The sequence below is a fragment of the Sus scrofa genome, chromosome 14 (assembly GCF_000003025.6).
Source record: "Sus scrofa isolate TJ Tabasco breed Duroc chromosome 14, Sscrofa11.1, whole genome shotgun sequence".
In the NCBI taxonomy this organism is placed as follows: domain Eukaryota; kingdom Metazoa; phylum Chordata; class Mammalia; order Artiodactyla; family Suidae; genus Sus; species Sus scrofa.
The window spans coordinates 128,361,386-128,387,232 of NC_010456.5; the positions used below are offsets into that span (position 1 = coordinate 128,361,386).

At 39.5% G+C, this 25,847-nt stretch overlaps 1 protein-coding gene across 6 annotated transcripts in view; it reads right to left on the bottom strand.

Moving 5' to 3' along the window:
* Positions 4,767-25,847, bottom strand: part of FAM204A (family with sequence similarity 204 member A) — a 36,436-nt gene continuing 15,355 nt past the window's right edge. For 5 of the 6 annotated variants that reach the window (XM_005671493.3, XM_005671494.3, XM_005671491.3 and 2 more), the window contains 3 exons: positions 23,389-23,478; positions 6,653-6,759; positions 5,487-6,350 (listed from right to left, as the gene is read on the bottom strand). In XM_005671493.3, coding sequence (XP_005671550.1) covers positions 6,299-6,350; positions 6,653-6,759; positions 23,389-23,478 — 249 coding nt within the window. In that variant the 3' untranslated portion in view covers positions 5,487-6,298. Of the gene's footprint in view, positions 6,351-6,652; positions 6,760-23,388; positions 23,479-25,847 lie in introns of all 6 variants that reach the window. The other variant, NM_001185171.1, reaches the window with a different exon arrangement.

Sequence of the window (25,847 nt, forward strand, 5' to 3'; positions counted from 1 at the left end):
GCCCATCTGAAAATCAAGTTGTCCAAAACATGCTTTATATATGTTTCTCCTCAGACTCTGCTTATTCCTTTCTGCATTAGCAAGAGTTAGCTTTGTGTCTGACATATAGTAAGTAGGTGTTCAGTGAATGTTTCTCAGATGTTAAGTAGGGAGGAATTCAAAGAAATGCAAGGCTTCATCGTTTCACTGCTCCTGGTGACATTCCTAGTTACTTCTTCATCACCCACATTACAAATGAAAACACTTTTTATTCTGGGCATTCATAATTGTATACTATCCATCAAAAAATAAAATGTTCATAGCAGAGGCACATTCGGCCTGGAGATAAAGTGATATATTAACTTCTTGATCAAATGCCAGAACTCACATTTCAGATGAATGTGAAACAGACATCAATAATTACAGCTTGTACCAGAGCTGTTGGTTTCCAAACCTTTCAGTTCAATGAACAAGTAATAACTGGACAGACACACCTTTCAGAAATTAGAGGTGGGAAAAGATTACCTCATCCCATACTTGTCACCTAGCAGGCCCCCTGCAGCAATTCAGCAAGAGGCAGCCCAAGGGTCCTGGAGGAGCCGTGGGCTGGGCCCTTCTAGAATGATGCCTGAGTGAGGACTCAGGAGCCGAGGCTTTTCTTGGGCACCACCCTCTCTTCCCCTCTCAGTTCCTTTTTTTTGTGTGTTTCCATAAAAAACCTGGTCTGGATATAAAAGGCACGCACCTCAATTCAATGTTTTTTCTAAATGCCATCCCACTTGGAAGATTCTTATGCTTTTTTACTTGAATCTAAAAAGGGGTCACTAATATGAATAAAAGGATAATTATCCCTCAGCTAATTCTTGATTTTACAAGCACATCTAAAGATCCAGCATACTGCATGGTATTGAATAGGCAGTCCCACCAAAGGCTCGTTCTTGTGTTCCAGGGTTCAAGGTCACAAAAGCTAGTGTGGTGGAAACCTGCTCTGATAGCACTGCTGTATTTGAAGAAATTCTAGCAAAATGAACACAAGTCTCCAGAATCCTCACAAGTGAGGAGGAGGAGATAGTGTTGAAGGAACAACATGCTTCATGAGAGCACAATGGTTTGACTCTTTCCTAAGTTTCTCTGGGGCCATCTTGATCTACTACATGCTGCCCATTTTTTTCTGGTTTAGCTTTTTATTATAGTTGATTTATAACATTCCTTCACTTTCCACTGTACAGCAAAGAGACCGTCTTCCTTTTTTTTTACTACTATCTTCCATCATGTTCTAACCCAAGAGACTTGACATAGTTCCCTGTGCTGACTCCAAAGCTTATCCATTCCAAATGTAGCAGTTTGCACCTACCAACCCCAAACTTCACATCCATCCTTCTCCCTCCCCCTTCCACCTCCAACCACAGGTCTGTTCTCCATGTCCATGATCCGTTTGTTTTGTAGACAGGATCACCTGTGCCGTATTTTAAATTCCACATGTAAGTGATATCATATAGTATTTGTCTTTCTCTTTCAGACTTACTTCACTTAGTATGAGAATCTCTAGTTGGCTGCATTCATGTTGCTGCAAATGGCATTATTTTGTCCTTTTTATTATTGAGTAGTCTTCCATTGTGCATATGTACTGCATCTTCTTAGCCCATTCACCTGTCAATGGACACTTAGGTTGTTTCCATGTCTTGACTATTGTGAATAGTGCTGCGATGAACATGGTGCACATTCTTTGGAATGAATGTTTTGTGTGGATACATCCCCCGGAGTGGGATTGCTGGATCAGGTGGTAGCTCTACATTTAGTTTTCTAAGGTACCTCCATACTGGTTTCCATAGTGGTTGTACCAATTTACATTTCCACCAGCAGTGAAGGAGGACTCCCTTTCTCCACACCCTCTCCAGCATTTACTTGTTGACTTGTTAATGAGGGCCTTTCTACTCATGTGAGAGGGTACCTCATTGTAGTTTTCACTTGCATTTCTCTAATGGTGATGTTGAGCATTTATTCATGTGCCTACTGGCCAATCATATGTCTTTTTCATGCCACCCAGCTGGAACTGAGTTGTGACTGGAGTTGAGAATCCCTTCCCCAGTAAGTCTTCATGCTGATTATAGCTACAACACTGAGTGTGTGTGCACACGTCTTTTAAGGTGAGTAGTGTAGAGGGAGAATAAAATAATAATGATTATTCAGCTCTATTCATTTAATCAAAATCTACAGAGCACTCCAACCTCAAAAAACAGAAAAATGGGTCTTATTGTCTCAGCATGCTACCAAGGTCAAGAATAAGTATACGTATTGATAAAATAATCTTTTGATAGTTCATTGAAATTCACTCTATATAGATTCCACTTTCTAGCCAAGTCTCTCATTAATTTAAATCTGGAAAACCTAGAAAAATGCTCTGATTACTTCATAATAAAAAGGGATTTCTTGAAAAGCACTGCCCTGGGTTTATAATGACTTAGACTTTTCAAAGTATTTTCAGATGCATCACCATGTTAGAAGGCACTGATGCCACAAATACCAATCTACATTTGGTCTTGGAAAAAGATTTTCATGTACATATTTTGTCCAAATATTACTATTTGTTTCATGAAAGTCAAGGCTAAGACTTTAGCAGAGTGTAAATTTTAAGCCAATGAATAAACAGTTGGCTTGAAAAAACATCAAATTGACATGCAAAGCATTTGTTGCTCTGCCAGACACTAAAAATAAAAGCAACTTCTGCCAAAATGGAAAAACTTGAATTGTTTCGGTTGGTTCTGAATTTGACTATCAGGTTTCACTAGGTTAATTTTCCAAAATGGGGCCTGACATTAATGTTATATTACCTTATTTCCTTAAACTTAACCTTTAAAAAAAAATTATACACAATTGGCATCTTAAATAACCACCTCACACACTTTTTATAGTTTAGCAGAATATGCATTTCTTTTTCTTTTTTCTTTTTAGGGCCACATCAGCAGCATACGGAAGTTCCCAGGGTAGGGGTTGAATATGAGCTGCAACTGCCAGCCTATGCCACAGCCACAGCAACATAGGATCTGAGCTGCATCTGTAACCTATGCCACAGTTTGCAGCAAGGCCAGACCCTTAACCCACTGAGCGAGGCCAGGGATGGAACCTGCATCCTCACAGACACTATGTCAGGCTCTTAACTGGCTGAGTCACAAGGGGAACTCCAGTATATACATTTCTGAACATGTGATCTCTCGACCTAACAAATAAAAATTAGGACATTGGAAAATTAATCTTCATATTTCAAGAATTAAACTTACCAGAATGAAGAATACGCCAAGTTTTTAAAATATTTACAGGATGATATTTTAGACAAAAGGTACCAGGGAAATCAGTAGATTTTAAAGGTGAGGTTTTAAGCTGTTACTCAAAGTTTGGATAGCATTTTATTCCTGTCCTTGGCCCTTAACTGTCTCTCTCAAAAAATAAGTGTGCTTAAAATATGGATTTATGATCAGCTGCAGAAACCTGCTTAACTACTGATTTACAGTTTGGGCCAAGGTATTTAACTCTGTCATCAGAACTAATTATAGCAAACCTGAGATTATATATTCAAACTCTCCTTTTGGTGAAAGAAATAGAATGTTCTGCTGCAAATCAGAAACATCCCGAGGGCTTCCCGAGAAGAATGCACTATCAACTTTACTTCTCAGAGCCACTTCTGTAAAGCTCAAAATTACTGTTCTTTAGTAAGGTGTTTTAGCCCGGAGTCCTTAAACAGTAAATCATAGTTACATTAATGCCATACCCATGGCCTGAAACATATTAATCTCAGTTAACAATAACTGACAGTTACATTACTAATCTAATTCAGGCATTCTGTGGTAGTAAATGCACATGTTAAAGCTTCAGGAACTGAAGCTCTTACGGATCCAAAAAGAATCTTTACTTTGCCGGGACCAGATGGAGAGGACAAACGATGACACTTTTCAGGGAACCTGCGAATCCTAAGAGTGATGTCCCCATTTTACTGCTTTCATGAGCAACACGTCTAATTTGAATTAAAACAGATTAAAAAACAAAGTGGTTCTAAATGACACGCCAGCAGGGCTAACCCAAGAAAACCAGTCCCTTCCTCTCCTTCAAATCCTCTTCCCCTCGAACCTCTTCAGCTGGACAGTTTTGGGGCCTTTTACAGCCCAGGCCCCGAAGCATAAGGACTAACGTGACATGGTTCCTCCTCTCAGGTGAGTCTCCCACTCAGGGGAAGTGCTCCCACCATGGCCAGGGAGCAGGCCGAAGAAGGGCGTCCACAGCAAGACCTGGGGTCGGGGGCTCCCAAATCAGACCCTACAGGAGGCCACTCCGGTAAGGCCTCAGCACGAGCAGAGTGGGGAGTTGTGCCTGGAGGGAGATGGGTGTCTGTGAGCCCTGTGCATGAGAATACGTTCATCACCCGCCAGCTCAAAGAGGATGTTTGGCAAGTTTTGGACAAAACCACGGGACTGTGTGGTGGATAGCTCCCCCATGAGAGATTTTTCAGAGGAACCTTCTCTATACTCTAAGTTTTTTTTTTTTTTTTTTTTTTTTGCTATTTCTTGGGCCGCTCCTGCGGCATATGGAGGTTCCCAGCCTAGGGGTCTAATCGGAGCTGCGGCCACCAGCCTACACCAGAGCCACAGCAACGCAGGATCTGAGCCGCGTCTGCAACCTACACCACAGCTCACAGCAACGCCAGATTGTTAACCCACTGAGCAAGGGCAGGGATCGAACCCGCAACCTCATGGTTCCTAGTCGGATTCGTTAACCACTGCGCCACGACGGGAACTCCTATACTCTAAGTTTTATTCACCTCTTAGGAGTGCAAAATAAGATGGTGCAGGTAAGTTGTGTATGATTATACCTACAGACCCCAACAAAGGAATGTTTAAGCAGAAATGTAAAGATTTCCCAATATTTGGTCTGAACATCTTTTCATGATGAATTAATTCTATAAGCAGATACACTATCTCCTAAAATCTTGCCTTCTTTATTACATGATATGATTTTTGCTCTCTTGAATAGCAACTAGTTGCTGACTTAGTCCAAAACAAAGGAAAAAACCCCATTAAATATGTCATCATAATTAGTAAAATTTGGTTATTAATTGTAAGTCTAAAAGTAACAAAATACTACTACTAATAATATAATTACAATCATGACTCATCTTCTATGTTCCTGAATTCATATTATTAGCCTAGAGAAAGTCTGTATTAGATGGCTAGAAAACCTCTGATGAAGGGAAGTGAATTAATGAAAACCCACCAAAAGCAGTTCTTTCCCTCTGCTGAGCACCAAGAAGGAGGTGTCAGAACACCAAAGACCTGCCCAAAAAATCACAACTTCCAGCCGTGGTCTCGTCCACCAGCTTGTGACATGATTTCTCAAAGCACACTTCTGATGAAAACTACTTCTCAGGGAAGCAATCCCCTTCATCATTCATTCATTCATTCATTCAATCTTTCCAGGATTAATGGGGAAGAGGAGTAAAAACAATCAAGCCAACGTTCTTAGAAGTTCAAAGTTACACTGTCTTGAGTTATAACTAACAATATCACACCAATTTCTCCTCTAAGAACCATCTCATAATTTAAATGACAGAGGCGAGAGAGAGATTTAAGAAGACATTTCCAGGCAGAGAACTGGAATTTAAATCATCCTTCAAACACTACATTCTGTCATTTCTTAAAACTGTGATACTTAATCTGAAAGTACACAGAAATTAATCAATTGCTTTTATTATGTGACTGTGAAATATCAATGCTACTGCCTCTAATAAAGAATCAATAATTACTTTGATAACATTAAGATAATTAAAGTTGTTTGTAAAGTGACTTACAAATTGGAAAAGTCTCATTATCAATTGAGACTTTCTTGCACTTATGACTAATCCATTACAAACAAATGACAATCTTAAAAACTCCAGAATAACTCCAGAATGAGTGTAGTTACACTGAGTACAGATAAGAAAGCACGAGGAGCTCTTTGGCTATGCTACACCAAATGGATGAAAAGTAAAATTGATTTTATCCTGGAGGTCCAGATAAACAAAGAAATAAAATCCTATCTTTTCCCTCCATATGTATGCTTAAATTTCCTGTACAAATAACAGAATTCTCCATGTCATTTACTTCAATAGGATGAACTCTTTAGAAAAAGACTGAAAAAGATTTGATAATCAACTCCCAAATGTTATGCTTATTTTTTCTACTTCCATCAATTTCCTGATATAGTTAACAGAAGCAGGAAAATTTTTTTCAGTCAATTGAGCAACTGAAGATTCAAGGGAGAAGTCTTGAAGGTCTTGAGGAATTCTGACAAGTCACATATACCCCATGTTACTTTTGGTTTCCCACCTCTTCTTTGCTTCAAACCTAAAAGGAAGAACATGAACATCTCAATTGATTGCTAAATACTTTCCTAAAGTCACATGTTTACTAAGCACCAAAGTAAAAGTAAAAAGTTTTCAGATGGTCCATCAACCAAGGATGAGGAGATGTCTCCATATGTATAACCTGATAAACATTCAGCAAAGATACAAAGAATAAAATGAGTAACAATGACAAAAACGGATTCCCAAAATGTATCACAGGATTTCCATAATTTAGTTAGTAGAATTACCAAAAAACAAAACAAACCAAAAAACCAAAACCCCCCACAAAACCCTTAAACTTACCCCCAGGCAAGTTTCTTCTTTTTTCGAGCAACCTGTGAATTTTCAGCATCTTTTTTGGCTTTCACAAAGTTGTGGCAGGCAATTGCTTTGGCAATTTTTACACCAAGCTAGCAATCACAAAGGAGACAAAGTCGAGATGAATATTCCAGCTAGTGTAAGAATGACAATGGTAGAATACTCGAGAATTTGTGGGGGAAGAAAGCCAGTCTACATTGCTTTAGACATGCTAAGAAGAGACATTCTTATGATCAGCCCCCTCCCCCAAACCACCAAAAGGAGTGCAAAGACAGCCCCAATTCCCCTCCCCTCCCCTCTGGCAGGCCTTGTCCCCAGTTGGACCAGTCTCCCAGACGGAGATCCTGCCCACACGAAGGCCCTCGAGGGTCCGCGGGGCGGAGGATGAAGATCCTGAAGCTATTTCAGCCTTTCAGGAGACCAGACAGGAATTTACCCGATAAGGCTGCGCAGGCTGACAGAGACATCAAGTTTCTTTGCTCGGGGCTGGAATTACGGCAACTGAGTATGGGCACACCCGTTATCTCACGCTGATCACAAGCTCGGACTGGCAGTCACAGATGTGATTAATAAAACATGGAAAGCTAATTACTACTTCATAAACATACCTTGTGTGATGGGCAATAGCTTTTCACTCACTGACAGAAAGAACAGAAGTGGGGCTGAGAGGCAGAAATGCGGGGCGGGCACCAGGACCTCAGTACCGAGGGTTCCCTGGGCCGGGCCCTGGCTCATGCCCCTCCGTACCCTCATCTGCCCAGTCCTAGAAGGTCCGAGCGGAACAAGCCTCCTCTCCGCTCCCCCACCCCCTAGTCTTCTCTTAACCCAACACAATCTTTGTTTCTCTATTTCTCCAGCCCTTCAGCTTCTATGCCATAACCTTCGGTTCCCACGTGTGCCCTGCACAGCTGTCTTCAGCAGAGCGGAGCAGCTCCTCGGCTAGTGTCTCCGAGATGGGCACAGGGATCTATCTTCTAGCTTTTGTGGACTCTGGTTTTAAAAATGCCCGCCTACACGGATGGCTCAAAAGTACGTGCTAGTACCCAGGTTAAACAACAACAGTTAAATCTCTGGTGTTTCTTTCCTTTTCTCTCTCTGCACTCGGAAGCCACTCTCAGGTCAAAGCATTATAGCCCAAGGTTTAGGGACCTGCTTGCCAACAGTGAGGCAGGGCAGGCGGTTAAGGGCTAGTGTGTAAGGAGAGACGCCCACTTAGGAAAGCGAGGTCAGGCCCACCTAACTCTCCTTTCAGCTCATCTTAGAGAACAGTTTCCTTGAGGATGAAACAAATAGTCAGCAACAATCAAGCACTGACTGGCGTTTATAAATGAGAACAAAAATAGATGTGATGTTTCGGTCCAGGAAAGAGAACACATGAAGGTGAGTGCGAGGAAGCAACCTGACAATCAAGCCAGGTGCTCAGCAGGCTGACGCCAGAAGGGAAGGGAGGGTCGATTATGACTGTGACCGTGAGGCCACCGGGGAAAGGGGAAAGCAGACAATTCGGAAACTTCCCAACACTCAAACCAACCCGTCACCATCACCTCTTCCCACAAGGACCACATTCATTCAATAATTATCATGAGGGTACAAACGCATCATTTTGCCAGGCACTGCTGCAGGTGCTGCAGACACAGCTTTGAACAAAACAGAGCTTCTGGGGGAGCTGGGGAGAAGGGGTTGCCAGTGACAGCTGACTGCTTCAATCCTGGCCTTACTATCTTTTCATTTCCAGTTCTTTATCACAGAAAAGAAAAGTTCATCTAAGTCGACTAAAAAAAGGCTAAGAATCAAAGGGCTGTAGCTTCATCATCTAAGGAGAAAACAAAACTCTGGAAAAATGCTGTGGCATCATTTATCACTAAGATGTATTTCCTGTCGAATGAAAACCCATCCATTTGTCATAAGTGGAAAAAAAATCAAACCAAAACCAAAAAAAACCAGTTAGCACCTGTCCAGTTAGGCTAGTCAAAACTGCAGTTGCGAACAAGCCCCAGATTTCACTCCTTGTAAAGTCAGCTGTGGGTCAGCAAGGTGCTCCGCCTCGTGGTGCCAGCATCTCAACACGTGGCATTCACGTCCGCCTACCGTGGCTGAGGAAGAGACCACCGGAGGGTCTCACATGGGCTCTTCAGTGCTTCAGTCCAGAAGCGACACGTAGCGCTTGTGTTCACTGCCCTCTGGTCAGAAACACTCTCGCAGCTCTCCCCAGCTGCGAGGCGACTGGCCAAGGGGGTGCGCTGGGAACCAGGGGAGCAGTAAACACACCCGCTGAACTGTCTACTGTCATTAACACGCAGCTTTCAACTTATGCTGAAGATGTATGCCGGGCCTCTCCACGTTCACATGGAATATTCTGCCTTTCCTCTGCCTCCCACCTCCGAAAGGGGAAACACAGAATTCTGTATTTGTCTAGTTATAGTCCTATGTATTAGACATCGAATGCCAATTTGATCTATGATGTAGTTTTCCAAGACCACCCACTAACGAACATCCCACTCAGCCAGTTCATCATACTTAAGCTGAGCCTATACTCTGAGTATGAAACAATTGACTAACTAACTAAATCTGCCATTACCATTAACCGTATGATAAAATTATTTCCTAAAACTTACAGATTGCAATGTAGCTTCCATTTCTGGCTTACTGAAATCTCCCAATGTGGGTGTTCTGGATTTGGGACAGACAAACCAAAGAGCATCCCAGTGTGTCTGGACATGGGACTCTTCATCTCAACATGGTCACATGCTCTTGGGATGTACTTGCTTTTCATTTTCTTGCCGCATGTCCAAACCCAGGACAACGCGCATCACAGTAAAGACTGAGAGCACACACACCACGTAAGACACAGCATAAACTTGTTAAAAAGAATTCATTAGAATGTAAGAAACATGTATTTACATGAGAGGCTCCATCATTTCGTAAACTAAGTAAATACAGAAAATGATTAGGTACAAAAGCAATACTTTCAAGCAGACCTGTTTGTATGAAAGGTGTATTTTCTAGCTGTATTTTGCCTGGGGTTAGGTTAAATGGAATGTTCTTTAACTGATAAATATTAGACAAGCCTGGTCTACGCATTTTACAGAAAGACTCTTTTAGCTTGCAATGATGATGAAAAGTCATTATCAACTTGGTGTCCTTCGCATGCTGAAAATGAACGTGTTTCACTTATTCCTGTGGAGAAAGTAAAAAGAATGGATATATCTGGAAATATGAAAGGATCAAACATCTTCTACAGAAGAGACAGTTGAGAAGAAACACACTTTCCCCGGCAAGATGACTAACCCAAGTTCCAGAAGATAAAAGAGTACCATGCTAGGTTTTAGTAGTACAAACAAACCACATATAGGCCTACAAGAATCCCCCTTTTGCTTCTGTGGAAAGAAAAATGCAACTTCATGCCTAGTGTAAACATCACAAAAGCTTGGTCAATGGTTTTTATATTAAAAAAACTGTTTCAGGTCATCAGATAACTATAGCATCACAATGTGGGAAGAGATTTTTTTTTTAAAGAATAAAAATACACACAGAATTTCTTGTATGTGTAGCCAAAGTATCAGCATTTTCCATATAGAACATCCAATATTTTGCTGCATTTTAATTAAGGTGTCTAAACATTATCACAAAGAACTGCAAATTGGTCAGAGCAAGCGGTAAGGAAAATTAAGCTCTAAAGGCTTTTTATCACCATATTTCAGGAACCAAGGGTGTAAAATGTTCTAATTTGGGATATATTAAAAGCCATAAAAGGTCTTTCAAAAAGATTAATGGTACTTTGCTTGGATTTAAGATAAGGGCTTTAGCTGGTTGGAAAAGCAGGGCCCTGGCTGGACCCTTGAGGCATTCATCTTTACAGCCACTTGGAAGATTTGTAAAAGCGTCTGCATAACCTCAAGCAAATGCACGGCGACATTTTTTTAATTCCTTTCAATTTTACAGGTTTAGCACGTGTAAATCATATTGGGTTGTAAAATAGATATAATGGCACATCTTATAACATAGGAGAGATTTTTAAAAGACAAACTTTTTAAAGAGTTAGTTTTTCTCACTAAACCCTGCCATTCTAAAGTTTGCTGATAATCATTTGAAACATCTGATTCAAATGGCTTCATCTAGCATAACTGTAAACTTCTTATCCATTTCATAAAATATTTTACTCATCTCAAAATCACTAGCTTGTAACCGATTTATGAAGTTTTCCTCCCTTCTGAACACTTTCAGGGCACTTATTTAAAAATACCAATTATCATACTTTAACTTTTTATGGAATAATGGGTCTCTATAAAAAATATTTATGCCATTCTCTTTTGTTCTTTAATTAAATGAAAACAGATGTTTTCTGAAGTAAAGCGGAACCATTACTGGAGTACTTAAAGTGTTAAGGTCTTTAATTTTTATATCAGTTTGGTCGACAATTCCTGATTGTCTTTACTCAGGCTCAACATTAATGTCAAGCAAGTTACCTAGGAGACGAAAGAGATCAAAGAGACAAAAACCCCTCCAATGTCTGATTAATCAAGCCTGCAAACAGCTTATTTCTTTTCGCCTGCATGCAAGTATGAAAATGAGATTCTGGGAGCCGAACATTGTGCAGATTTGTTCATTCTTATCAGAACAAAGCCAGCGGCAGCTTATTTCATGGATCATTGGCACTGTCATCAGTGCTACACAGAACGGGTGACAGCTCCTCATTTTGAGGCTTGAACAAAATTAGCAAAAAGTCGGCACAAATTAGCCTCTCATCTTTTTGGTAATATGACATTATTCATTTACTTTTTATCCAATTTTTAATTTTTTCCTTGTCAGCTATCCCTTTCTAGTGTCTCTTGCATGGCATCGTGAAATGCCTTCTTAAAAACAAACCGAGAAATAGCCAAAGTTGAAATAACATGCAAAGTTCAAAAAGCAAAGAAGAAAAAAGCACTTCCAAGGACTGATGATGCATTTAAAAAAAAAAAACCAAAAACCAAAAAACTTCCAAAACTTTGCACGAATATTGATAAAGAGCTCAGAACACCACCATGAAGATAAGGAGTTTTATGAAATCGGGAGTGTATTTCAATAAAGAATATGATGTCGCTAACCTGTCACTCAAACCACAATATGGCATATGCTGTAGTAAATCCAGGATGTCTACACTCGGACTGGTACCTTTCTCTCCATGGTCATACCTGAGATGCCAAAGCTCTGATGACAGCAAATAAGCTCTGCCACATCCAGTCATTTAAACTCTGACTTTAAATCAAGTCATTTCCTCCCCAGTAGAGGAAACAGTCTAATTTCACTGTCATCTTAAAATGTGCACGCACAGGTCTGAATGTGTGTACTACATAGATCTGTATGCGGGCACGACTGCACAAACACCTATTATTCATTTTTACACCTACAACTTCCTATCAGTTAAAGCCAAACAGTTTTTAAAATAAAGCATAAGCCAACAAATCCTGTTTGTAAAATACATCATAAGATATATTTGTAGATACACACACACATATATATGATTCACCTTGCAATTTATTTTAAAAAATATGTATATGGCCCTTTGATTCATATCCTTGACTCTGACTTCATAGTAAAGGAGCTTATACAACACCTGTTTTAATGATGACTATTAAGGCTTCAAATTTTATGTCGATGACAGTATTCCAAAGGAGGGAGAAAAGATTTTATACTGTTGAAATTACTCCTGGATACAGACATTTATATTCAAGCAACTTACTCCATTCATGAGGGGAAAAAAGCATTAAAAAATTAACCATAAGCTCTCAGATGCTTTACACAGTCCCCATAAGAAAGACACTTTTTTTTAAAGAACTGTAGTACTGTTTTCAGCAATTTCTTTATCTCTGTTCTTCTAAGTAAGAAAGCTTATTAACAAGCTTTGAACTTAAAATCACATTTACAATAATGTGCCATCAACAGTTTTATAAGCTAATTAGAAAAAGATTAATTAATGACTGGCTGCTAATAAAATGGCAATCATGAAGAAAGAAACCAAGGGTGCTAAGCTTCAACTACCACCAATTAAGAGCTAATTACAAACAAATTATATATGTGTTTTGCTGTGGGCTTTAATTTACTAAAATGGTTTTAATTAAAAGAGAAAACATGCTGATTAATTGAACTGCAGAAAAAATCTACAGTATAAACTGTGCTTTGTCTGTCTCTTTAATTAGACTTGTAACATCTGAAATCTTTTTTTAAGGTTTGTTAAAAGCACAGATAAACATAATTAAAAGGGAGCATAAGGAACACCATTCTAGGTGATCACCCAGTCATCCCCCAGAGGTTAGAAGAAAGTGTCCTCAGTGCAATGAGATCGAAAAAGCACACCTAACAGCCTGAGAGGAAAACCCATCACTCAGGACCATGTTTATTTTCCTCATGTTAAAATGCTCCAGCTTCAAGGCTACACAACACTTTTTTTAGGAAAGGACACATCTTTAAGCTCCGAGTAAAGGAATTCAAGCAGGCCCTCCCTCACCTGGACAGGCACTGCTTATTTTCCATAAGGTGTGCTAATTGCTCATCCATGTGAAATAAGTGAACTACTTTTAAGAACTAAGGAGAGCAAGCCATCAAAGAATTAAAAATCACCATTAAAAGCCCCCCTACCCCCGCCCCAACTGTGCACAGATTACAGAATGACACAAAGAGGCACATTTAAATGAAAACACCACTGAGAAATGACCAAAGTTAATGAAAATGAGTCAGTGGTAGAGGATCCTTAAGGGAGACACACCCCCTGCCCCCCAGGGCAGAGCCCGCCCAGCGTCCCCAGGTGGCCAGCCCTCGGCCTGGGAGGAAAAGCCCCTTCAGTGAGGGCTTTCTCTCCTCGGTGTCCTAGATCCTCTCCCAGCGCTAATCAGCGAAACACTCAGCGAAACACTCCGCTGTCTAACTGGGAAGAGAAGAAAAATTAACAGTGAGACATGGAACGCGCGAGGCAGTGAAATTCCAAAGAGGGACGTAAAACAAATTTTGCTGGCCAGTTTGCAGGCATTAGATGACTTTGTACGAAAGAATGTGTTCTGCACATACACCCTCGTACTAGCAACAAAGGAAAGCGCCTTTCTGGAAAAATGAAATGCCGAAATGGAGACATTTAGTTTTAAATTCTTAACATGTACAAATAAGAACTATTTCATGCATTTTTACTTTGTTTACCCCATCTTCAGTGGCAAGAACTCACAGCAATCAAGAAAATAGGAAGTACCTGCCAGCCTTTTTAGAGTCAAATGTTCTAATGATAAATTCTTATAATAGCTAATTGGAATATACATTCAGCTTCACATCTGAACAAGCTGTTTTACCTTTGGAATCACAGTTGTTAAGACATTTCTACAAGAAAGCAGTTACAAGAAGAAGAAGAAAATAATTTTGCTCTCTTTTGACAAAGTTCAACATCCATTCATGATCAAGACCCTCGCCAAAGTGGGTATAGAGGGAACATTCCTGAATATAATCAAAGCCATTTATGATAAACCCACAGCAAATATAATCCTCAATGGGGAAAAACTGAAAGCCTTCTCACTCAAATCTGGAACAAGACAGGGATGCCCACTCTCACCACTGCTCTTCAACATAGTTTTGGAAGTCTTAGCCACAGCAATTAGACAAACAAAAGAAATCAAAGGCATCCATATAGGAAGAGAAGAGATCAAACTGTCACTGTATGCAGATGACATGATTCTATACCTAGAAAACCCTAAGGACTCAACCCCAAAACTCCTTGAACTGATTAATAAATTCAGCAAAGTGGCAGGATATAAGATTAACATTCAGAAGTCAGTTGCATTTCTGTATACCAGCAATGAAGCATTAGAAAAGGAATACAAAAACACGATACCTTTTAAAATTGTACCTCACAAAATCAAATACCTCGGAATACACCTAACCAAAGAGGTAAAGGACCTATATGCCGAGAACTATAAAACCTTAATCAAAGAAATCAAAGAAGATGTAAAAAAATGGAAAGATATTCCATGTTCCTGGATTGGAAAAATCAATATTGTGAAAATGGCCATCCTACCCAAAGCAATCTACAGATTCAATGCAATCCCTATCAAATTACCCATGACATTTTTCACAGAACTAGAACAAACAATCCAAACATTTATATGGAACAACAAAAGACCCAGAATCGCCAAAGCAATCCTGAGAAACAAAAACCAAGCAGGAGGCATAACTCTCCCAGACTTCAAGAAATACTACAAAGCCACAGTCATCAAAACAGTGTGGTACTGGTATCAAAACAGACAGACAGACCAATGGAACAGAATAGAGAATCTGGAAATTAACCCTGACACCTATGGTCAATTAATCTTTGACAAGGGAGGCAAGAACATCAAATGGGAAAAGGAAAGTCTATTCAGCAAGCATTGCTGGGAAACCTGGACAGCTGCATGCAAAGCAATGAAACTAGAACACACCCTCACACCATGCACAAAAATAAACTCCAAATGGCTGAAAGACTTAAATATACGACAGGACACCATCAAACTCCTAGAAGAAAACATAGGCAAAACACTCTCTGACATCAACATCATGAATATTTTCTCAGGTCAGTCTCCCAAAGCAATAGAAACTAGAGCAAAAATAAACCCATGGGACCTCATCAAACTGAAAAGCTTTTGCACAGCAAAGGAAACCCAAAAGAAAACAAAAAGACAACTTACAGAATGGGAGAAAATAGTTTCAAATGATGCAACTGACAAGGGCTTAATCTCTAGAATATATAAGCAACTTATACAACTCAACAGCAAAAAAACCAATCAATCAATGGAAAAATGGGCAAAAGACCTGAATAGACATTTCTCCAAGGAAGATATACAGATGGTCAACAAACACATGAAAAAATGCTCAACATCGCTGATTATAAGAGAAATGCAAATCAAAACTACCATGAGATACCACCTCACACCAGTCAGAATGGCCATCATTAATAAATCCACAAATAACAAGTGCTGGAGGGGCTGTGGAGAAAAGGGAACCCTCCTGCACTGTTGGTGGGAATGTAAACTGGTACAGCCACTATGGAGAACAGTTTGGAGATACCTTAGAAATCTATACATAGAACTTCCATATGACCCTGCAATCCCACTCTTGGGCATCTATCCGGACAAAGCTCTACTTAAAAGAGACACATGCACCCGCATGTTCATTGCAGCACTATTCACAATAGCCAGGACATGGAAACAATCCAAATGTCCATCGACAGAGGATTGGATTCGGAAGATGTGGTATATATACACGATGGAATACTACTCAGCCATAAAAAAGGATGACATCATGCCATTGGCAGCAACATGGATGGAACTAGAGAATCTCATACTGAGTGAAATGAGCCAGAAAGACAAAGACAAATACCATATGACATCACTTATAACTGGAATCTAATATCCAGCACAAATGAACATCTCCTCAGAAAAGAAAATCAATCATGGACTTGGAGAAGAGACTTGTGGTTGCCTGATGGGAGGGGGAGGGAGTGGGAGGGATCGGGAGCTTGGGCTTATCAGTCACAACGTAGAATAGATTTACAAGGAGATCCCGCTGAATAGCATTGAGAACTATGTCTAGATACTCATGTTGCAACAGAAGAAATGGTGGGGGAAAAACTGTAATTGTAATGTATACATGTAAGGATAACCTGACCCCCTTGCTGTACAGTGGGAAAATAAAATTAAAAAAAAAAAAAAAAAAAAAAAAAAAGAAAATAATTTTGCTCTCTTGATTATAAAGAGTTTATAATCATTAAGACTTGCTTCACCATAATGTCTTTCAATTCAGCTTTTCCTTAACATGTGATGCAAACGCTTTTCCTAAAATACTACAGCTCTGAAAACAGCACTGATGAGAAGAAACATCAGACTTTCCAAGTGTGGCAGCATCTCTATCTCAAAAATTTAAACAAATGTTTCAATTCTGAACTCTAGGACAGGAGAATGCTCCAGGTACTTTGATGGGTACATCGGTCAAAACGGTACTATTTGGGGAGGGGGTATTTTCCTCGGGGGAGGGGAGGGGAAGTCAAGCTCTCACTCCATCAAGACAACACAGCATGTACACAGACATAAAATTAATATCCGAAAATGAAAAGGGTAAATTGCAGCCAGAATCCTCTCGGGGAAACTAAAACCTAACAACAAACTGCGCTGAGGAAATTCTGAACACCAGGGCAAGTGCTACAGCATCTGAAATATTTCTGAGAAAGGGCCACTTCTTAGCTATTAATGTAAAAACATTTCTCTCTTGAAATGTGTCTCATTTCTATCTCTCTGCAATGAGAATGTCTTCAGATTTTCTAGGAAAACGCTCTAAAAATAGAACTTAGGCAACAAATTAATAATCTGCTCAAATGTAGATAGTATTCTATTTAGCTAGGAATGAAATAATTCAATCAATTCAAACATTAGTTTTGTTTTTTTTTTTAAAGGCCATTCCTACCTTTGTTATTTAAATATTAACAAACTATTAATATTTCAATATTATTAACTCTACCTATGTTTTGGAATCCAAAATTCTAAGCAGTCTACTTAATAACTTAATAAATTAAATTCTCAGTTTAATTCACCTATAATATGTATCTATATCTATAAAAAGAATACTAGCTATATCTATAAAAATATATATCTATAGCTATAAAGGAATACTATCAAAGGGAGATACTTTTTTTTTTTTATCATTTATTCTTGCGATACCCTGGTTAAGTCCTCAATAAATACTATGCTCAACATCACTAAAGCCTGAAGTCATTGCCTGAGGCCTCCATTTATAAATTGGCGCAAAACGGCTTTAAATGTGAAGCTTTTTATAATTGAAGGGTTTTGGCCTGAGCAAAGATGGTAGCGGATTATAACCTAAATAACTCAGATGTGAAAATTAATATACATTGCAAATTGTTAAAAAAAAAAAAAGGCTTCTAAGTTACACAAAATGGTTATAACATTAGAACATGAAGTATGTACTGATGTTTTCAAGGAATCAGCTTTAGCTGGTGCTGCCAAAGGCCATCCTATTTGAGACGTAATTAGAGAAAGTAATCTTTAAGGGCATGAGCCACAGAAGGCAAAAACAAGGTTCACCGGCAACCTTCCCCGTTCATTTCTGCCCTGACAATGCACAGCTGTAATTGGAAGCGATATGACAGAAACTCATGGTCTGCTGCCAAACCAAGTTGGGTGGGTTTTTTTTTGGTTTTTAGGGCATATGTTAGTTCCCAAGCTGGGGTCAAATCGGAGCTGCAATGGCCGGCCTACACCACAGCCACAGCAATGCTGGATCCTTAACCCACGAGCGAGGCCAGGAATTGAACCCGCATTCTCATGGACACTAGTTGGATTAATTTCCAAGGCGAAAACAATGGGAACTCCCCAAGTTGGCTTTTTATCTACAACAGCCTAACATGGAGATGCCTAGAGAAACATGAGATGCGATGGAAGTGCTGCCTACTTTACTAAATCTAGCCTTTAGTACTTAATTTAAAAATACTTGTTTCTACTGGGTTCTACAGATGGGTATGATCTGGACTGTCACAAATACAGTATGTCAGAAAAGACAAGTACCAAAGGATGGTATTTTTGAGGATCCCTGTCAATGAACGGCATGTACTTCCAATTCAGGCCTGAGGTTAGCAAGCACAAACACGCTCAAAGACGTGGGTGCCTGTGTATGTGTATGTACAATACATAAACAACGTGTTTTTAAAAAACTATTTTTTTTCAAATTAGAATAGTTTCATCAGTATGACACAAACCCACGTGTATTTTCCCACTTTCTCTCTCCTCCAAGATTGTTAACAACCAAGGAGGATTTGACCAACAGGCGGGACAGCCCAAAGCAGCCACATGACTAGATGGCAAAGCACAATCTGAGTGTCAAATGTGAACCTGAGCCACCACCCCCCAAACCAGATTATACACATCTGTAATGTCGCCATTAATTTAAGGGAATATTACGATTCTGGAAAAGTATGCACTTGCTGGGTCATAATGACGGTGCACGGACAGCCTGTTTTGGCATGCTGGTTCGTTTTGTTTTGTTTTGTTTTGTTTTGTTGAACTGCTTTCAAAGGCCATTCTCAGACATGGTTCTACTTTTGGTTCCATTTTTCTCAATACTGATGCTGCCCTAATAGTTTCACAGGCTTATAAATGTTAAACATCAAAAATTAGTTTCACTTATTATAGTTGGAAAAGGCTTTAAGAACGCTAGGACCTGTGCCTCTGAGCGAAGGCTTTATCAGTGGGCCCCAGTCACTGCTTCTTGAAAAAAGAAAATGGTCCTGATTAAAAATGAATATACCTGATTTCCAAAAGGACACCTACCATGCACGTATACATTTAATTCATAAAGGGTTTCTGCCCCAAACGCACAATCACTTACTTCTTAAAATCCCATCCTTCATATCCAGTGATTAGCACCAGGGAGATAAATACGAAAAATTAAATCTCCAGTTAAACTATTTATTCAAGAATTCCATCTTGATTAGTTATTCTTCACGGGTGTTTAATTAACATGGCGTCGGTGTCCCTCCAATGTCTGTGTCTGAGCAGCAAAAACTTTCCAGACATTTTTCCACTTACACAAGGAAAAGAATAAGGCCCAGGTACTGTTTCTTCTTTTAATCAGAATTCTTTAACGCCACACCAAAATTATTTTACTGGAACAAAGCACTATATTTGTATGGAAGTAAAAAGAACACTTGAGAAAAATGTTTACTATCCTTACAAGTGCTGAAAATGTTACCTATTTCTAAAGTAATCTCATTGGTCATAAAGTATGACAGGAAACAACTATTAAAGTGGAAAACATCTAGTCAGTATTACGCAATTCCTATTTCTAAAACAGCAGTGTGACAGAACAAAACACAGAAACAGAAACTTAATATCCTCAAAGGAAACACATCTCTGAGGCCCCAGAGGCACTACTTCTGTTTGCTCCAACAAGCAGGTTCAAGTGGCAGAGAAAGAAAAGCTCACAGGTGACCAATGACGAGGAAAACAAGGCATGAATGAGCGAACATGCAACCCTGGTGGACACAAGGCCGCCGTCACCCCATCCCCACCGGGCGCACCACCCAGGAAAGCCGTATGCAATTCCTGATTCCCAGTTTACTGAGAGATTTAACATAGGTACATCAAAGATCCTGTGTCTCATGTAAGACAAATTTTAGATTTGATTTGCCAGGTGAATTTGAAAAGTACCATCAATAGCTTTTAAAGATTTAAGTCATTTAACAACAACAGTTGTTACAATAATAATTGTCTCAAGCAAGAAAACAAATCAGCAATAAATGCTAGAACTAGCAGGTTAAGAATAATGAGAATAAGAATACTTACACAATCTCAAATCATCACCCACCTCTCCATGAGACACTTACTAATTTACTACATAGGGAAGAAGAGTAATTTATAGATGAAAAACCTGGAGGCACCGCCTTAACCAAATAATCAAAAGAACATCATTGATAAATTGGACAAACAGATACCACATGCCCCGTGATAGCTTCCACTGAGAAGGACACTACCATTTCTGTGGGATTCCTGCCAAAAAATGCATAACGTGAATCTAAGCATAAGGAAGCATCAGACAAACCAAAATTGAGAGAAATCCTACAAAATAATTGACCTCTACTCTTCAAAAATACTAAGGTCCTAAGAAACGAACTGAGGAAATATTCCAGATTAAAGAAGACTAAAAAGACATGACAATAAAACGCCACCTCCTAGATCAGAAAAAGGAAAATTTTCTTTTGTTGTAAAGAAAATCAGTGAGACATTTGGCAAATCTAAATAAGGTAAATAAATTAGAAAGAATGGTAAAGCAAATGTTAACTGTTAACATCTCAGGTATCTGTGTGAAGGGTAAATAGAAAGCCTTTTTATAAACTTCGCAACTTTCTGAATAGCTGCCATTATTCCAAAAGAAAAGATTTTTTAAAAAAAATCAAATGTGTCCACCTCTTAAAATTTCAGCATTATTAACTTTACCTCAGAGGAACACAGAGCCTGCAGTAAAGGAAATGCTTCTCTCTGAACCCCCTCGCCTCTGGGGGAGGGTGCTAATAAATAGAAAAAAGACACAGAAAAAAAGAGCCAGCCATGAATGGATCGTGCGGGGCCCACATTTTATGTCTTGGACTAGGGCTTGCATTACTCTTTCTTCCTTTAACCAAGCAAAGGTCTGAGGAACCTTATTGACCTGGAGCCTCTGGCTGAGCCGCAAGTCACCTTGCTATTTGGAAGAGATCACAAAATACACAACTGTTGGGTCTCCCAAAAGGAAAACTGGACCAGCAATGAGAATGGAACAGCAGTTTACTGGCTTCTGTGATTCTTGGGAGAACAGTGAAGATACAGAAGTCCGTGGTGTTTCTGAGAACAATCAGGCAGCCATACCCTAAGGCCCTTCTGGTTGTACTCCATGTCTATCTTTAGCTTTCCTGGAACTATCTAGTCAACTATCTAGTCAACTCAGAGACCAGCCACATGCCGACAGCATCAGAATTTGCTGGAGAGAAAACAGTAACAAATACCCACAACTTTTAAAGGGATTCTAAAGACACATGCTCCAACATATGGCACATCATGTATTTAAGTAGTATATTTCAGTACTAGTTCTCTAAAAATTTTTGCTTCTGACCGAAATGAGGTGGATACTCAGAGCAGGCCAACAACATCTTCCACACCCCTCATTTAGGTGTCACCTAGACCAATGGTTGGTATTGTGGCCTTAGGTACCTTTCTCTTCCGGAAAGCCCCTTAACCCACTCTTCACAACCCCAACACCCTATCCTACTGTGCCTACCTCTCCCCTTCCTTGCAGCCACATTTACCCACTGGAGTCTCCTCCAGCCCCACAAGCATGCCTTTCCTCACCATTCTCTGCTCTTGCATGGTCAAGTCCAATTTGAAGAGCAGATATGCTACTGGTATAATTTGCTATACGGTGTATACTTGCAAGCTGGCTGAGAAACCTGACCACTTCCTCTAACAGTACCTGTATGCCAGAGGAAGTTCCAAGTGCCAAAACTGCCTACTTACTAATACACAGTATGTGCTATGTGTGGTGAATGGAACTTTAAAGATGATCTTTAGCACACAGCTGATTAAGAGATATAAGGGCCCAGATATCTATGAACCTAAAGAAGCCACGATAATCACCAACAACTAACACGGAAATCCTACTGAGTTTGTGGTTCCATTCAACATACTATCACATTCATTTCATTAAAATGTAATACCTGAATCCTTCTATTTGGAAATAGAGTAACAGAAAGCTATTATACTCAATGAATGCTATAAACAATAAAATCAAAATACAGCTACTTTAAAGATGAAGAGAGCAACTGTCAAACTCAAAGCACAAGCATATCACAAGCTAGGAAAGAAAGAATGAATCTCACCAAAAAAAAAAAAAAAAAAGCAATCATTAATTTTTTTTTTTTTTTTAAATCTCACTTTTTAAAAGGCCTCATAGCCGCCATTTATGCTTCTTCTTGCCTGGGTCCCCAACTCAAGCTCACAACTTCACAATTTTCTTTAGATTAGCCATTAATGAATGCACATAAACTATATACACATCCTAAAGAGAAGTATTTAATGTAGCAATTGATGTTAAAGGCTTCAGGGGAAGCAAAGACAATTTGTGAATCCCTAATCCTCACTTCTGAACTTGTTTTCTCCTCTACCTGAAAATAACCCCCCCCAAAGATATTTATGGTCAACAACCAAAAAGAGAAAACAAGCCAACAAACAGTCACCAATGGTAGATATTTTGGCATCTGAGGATGGAACGGTGGAAGGTGTTTCCATAGAAGAATTTACTGAAATAGTAATTTCATCATTAACCTCAGTTTAGAAAAAATGTTCACCTGCAGGTGAGGAGGAAAGAACAGTGCACGTGGCCACCAGTTTCCTCAGATGACTATGTTCTCCATGAGATTACCATCACGGAAAAGGTGCACTTTAAGAAGGAGGTGAAGAAGGCAGGGATGCATTGAAAATGAAAGCTATGATAGAGCTTTCTTCCTAGACACTAAGACAAAACAGAATTATAAAACAACGACCCAAAAACAGTCAATATGAACTCTTTATCTGTGTGACTCTGTCTAGCGACACCTTGCAGAGATTCCCAGTTGGAGGAATATATTCCTCCCAGGGGGTGCAAGTGAGAATCTTCTGAATGCCTTGTGTACTTGGAAAAAGAATATTCAGTATACCCACTGGTTTTATACGATGGACCAGAGGTTTAAAAAAGGCTGGAAATTCTTAGGGCTGAGGGAGCTGTTTAGAATATGCAGTAAGAAAGCATTCTGGGGAGCAAGGGTTAGGACTACGTTGAGAGATGTGACATCAGAACACACAGCTGCCCTCAGGGAAAGTTAAATTGAGTTAAAGATGCAAATGGAAAAAGCCTTTTAATCATAACTGGTAAAAAGCTCTCTGAACTAGATGAAATCTAGGGTTGAATATCAATCATGGATTATTTCCAGCATGAGATTTAGACCAAAATAATTTACTAACATTAAAGACAAAAATAAAATCCAGCATTTTGAAATAAATGGCAGAATAAGAGAGAACACAGTAGATAGAAAGGAAAACCTTAGATCTAATATTTGAATAGTGAACTTACTCATCGTCATAAAAAGGATGTACATTTGATTTAGAAAATCTGCAAATACAGAAGATGTGTCATCAGTGTGACTGACTCACCTCTCGAGTCGCTAGCTGGTTGCTGAGTTCCTCGGCCTTCTCAATGTTCCACTCTTCCACGGCTTGGTCTATGCTCTTCTCAAGGCCCGACTAGAAAGAAAAGAAACCTAAAACTTAGAGGCAGGAAATAAAGGCAAACATTTGCTACCAAAGACTATGCCTCTGGCCCACACCAAAAACATGACATACTTAAGACAATTTAATTCTCACGGTGACCATGTGTTGTAATTGCTACCACTCCCATTTACTGATGACAAGGCAGTTCAGAGATATTAAATGGTTTATCCAAGGTCAGATCATTTCTTTTTTTTTTCTTTTTTCTCCTTTTTTTTGCCAGCACCCGTTGCATATGGAAGTTCCTAGGGTAGGGATTGAACCTGCGCCATAGCAGCGACATGCCAGATCCTCAACCCACTGAGCCACAGGAGAATGCCTACTTCTTGAACTAAGAAAGAAGAGATGCAAATCCAGATTTTTGTGACCCTAAAGACTATGCTTTCCCTTAATGACAATAATAGTTAGAAATTATGGCGTGCTTATCATTGGTACACCGTGGGCTTAGTACTGTTAAGAAGGTTCATTTAATCCTTACGACAATTCAATGAAATAATATTGTTATCCTATTTTGAACATGAAGAAACAGAAGCTTAGACTCATTAACGTGGCCGAGGTCACAAAGTCTACATAAGCTGTGGTTTACATACAAATCCAGGTTTGCCCAGAGCCTGTATTCTAAACCACAATTTTCTTCTGCCTCTTCTCTACTGCCCATTCCTGTAGTTTGGGACTTTCATTCAAAAGCCCCTTCTGGTCTCTGACTATGGGTATTAAGGTGAATAAATATTAAAGATGGGAGGAAAGTGATATATAAGAATGATTTTACTTTCCTAAGGAAATATTATTTACTAGCTGAAGATACTTTAGGAAGTCATAATTAAAAATTTCATGAGATTACCAAAGAGACTAGGTAGGATACATTATACATTATGGAAAGATGCTTATTAGACTTAAATAACTGAGTTTTTAGCTTATGGAAACAGTTACTACAGTAAATGTGTATTTCTAAAAATAGTCTAATATATGCGTCTTACAAGAAAAAAGCGTATCTCCCAAAATTTTAGTTAACAGACTTCTCCATAAAGGAGTCTTGGAAATGTCTCTTCCATCAGTGTACTGCTTTATTATACCAGTCAACCAAGAGAAAGTTTGCTTCCAAGGAGCCTTTGTTGAAACATGACTTTAAAAATATTCACACATAATTCGTCTAAAAGGATTACAGAGACAAAGACCAGCAAGGATGTCACTGATTGTCCATGATGAGTGAAGACTGGACCTTCTCACAATCCCTCAGCCCACCCAAGGGCCTGAGAGGACAATTAGGCTTCCTTTCCTTGCTCCCGACTGTCACTTGAGACGGTCATTCAGCAGCCCCTCAGAGTCTCTGACCCCAAGCCACACTGCTCTCCTGTCCTCTTCCCATTCTGGTCCAGTGGTCATTCACCAGTCTCCAGAAGTTTCTCTTTTTTGTGTTTCTGCAGAATTCTTCCGATGGTCCAAACAATATCCTAGACTCTCTTCCAATATGCTTCATCTTCAAGGACCTCTAAATAACAGCCCGCCCCAGAATCTATACTCTAGGCCAAGGGTGGTCTGTGTACCAGTTCAGGTCTGCAAATGATGCCAGTCTATAGACTGAGCTTATGCCAGAATGCAAATCAGCTACATGACTCTGCACCAGTTTGTCTAGCTGACTTTTTTTAGGAGAGGAAAGAAAAGGATGAGAACAAGACTTGCTCAGAGAAGGAAGAAGTACACTGAGTTTTATTCTGGCACAAATTCTTTATCTCTTGGAAGACCAATACTTTGAATAGGCTTGTTCTAGGCCATATAGAATTCTCTCTAAACACAAGATTCTTTCCTTCCACTTACCCCAAGTCTTCAGTCGGTACACCTGCCTTGTCTTCATTTGGAACTCCATACTCTGCCACCACCATATCTGTTCTCACAGTCCTTCAGCCCCTACCTGGATTCCGCCCCCTCCCTCTCTAGCCTGCAACCCATGCTTAATCTTTTCAAACTAGACTCTAAGCCAAAAGTTCTCAAAGCTTGAGTCTGGACCAGCAGCATCAGTACTATCCGAGAACTTGTTAGAAATGCAAATCTGAATCAGAAACTCTGGGCTGGAGTCCAGCAGTCCACTGACTCTAACCAGGCTAAAGTTCAAGAACCACTAACCTAAGCAATACCTTCAACTTCCTATAACATCACATCTTGTTTCGGCTATTCCTACCCATTTGTTTCTACTACTTTAGTATCTAGGTGTCCCATCAGTGGCAGAGAAAACCATGACTCAATTCGCTGGCTTTACTAAATGCTATTTTTCAAACTCTGCTGGGTAGGCTTAGAACTCTGCCCTTGAAAGTTCTCACATTCCTCTAAAACATCTTTACCATTTTTTC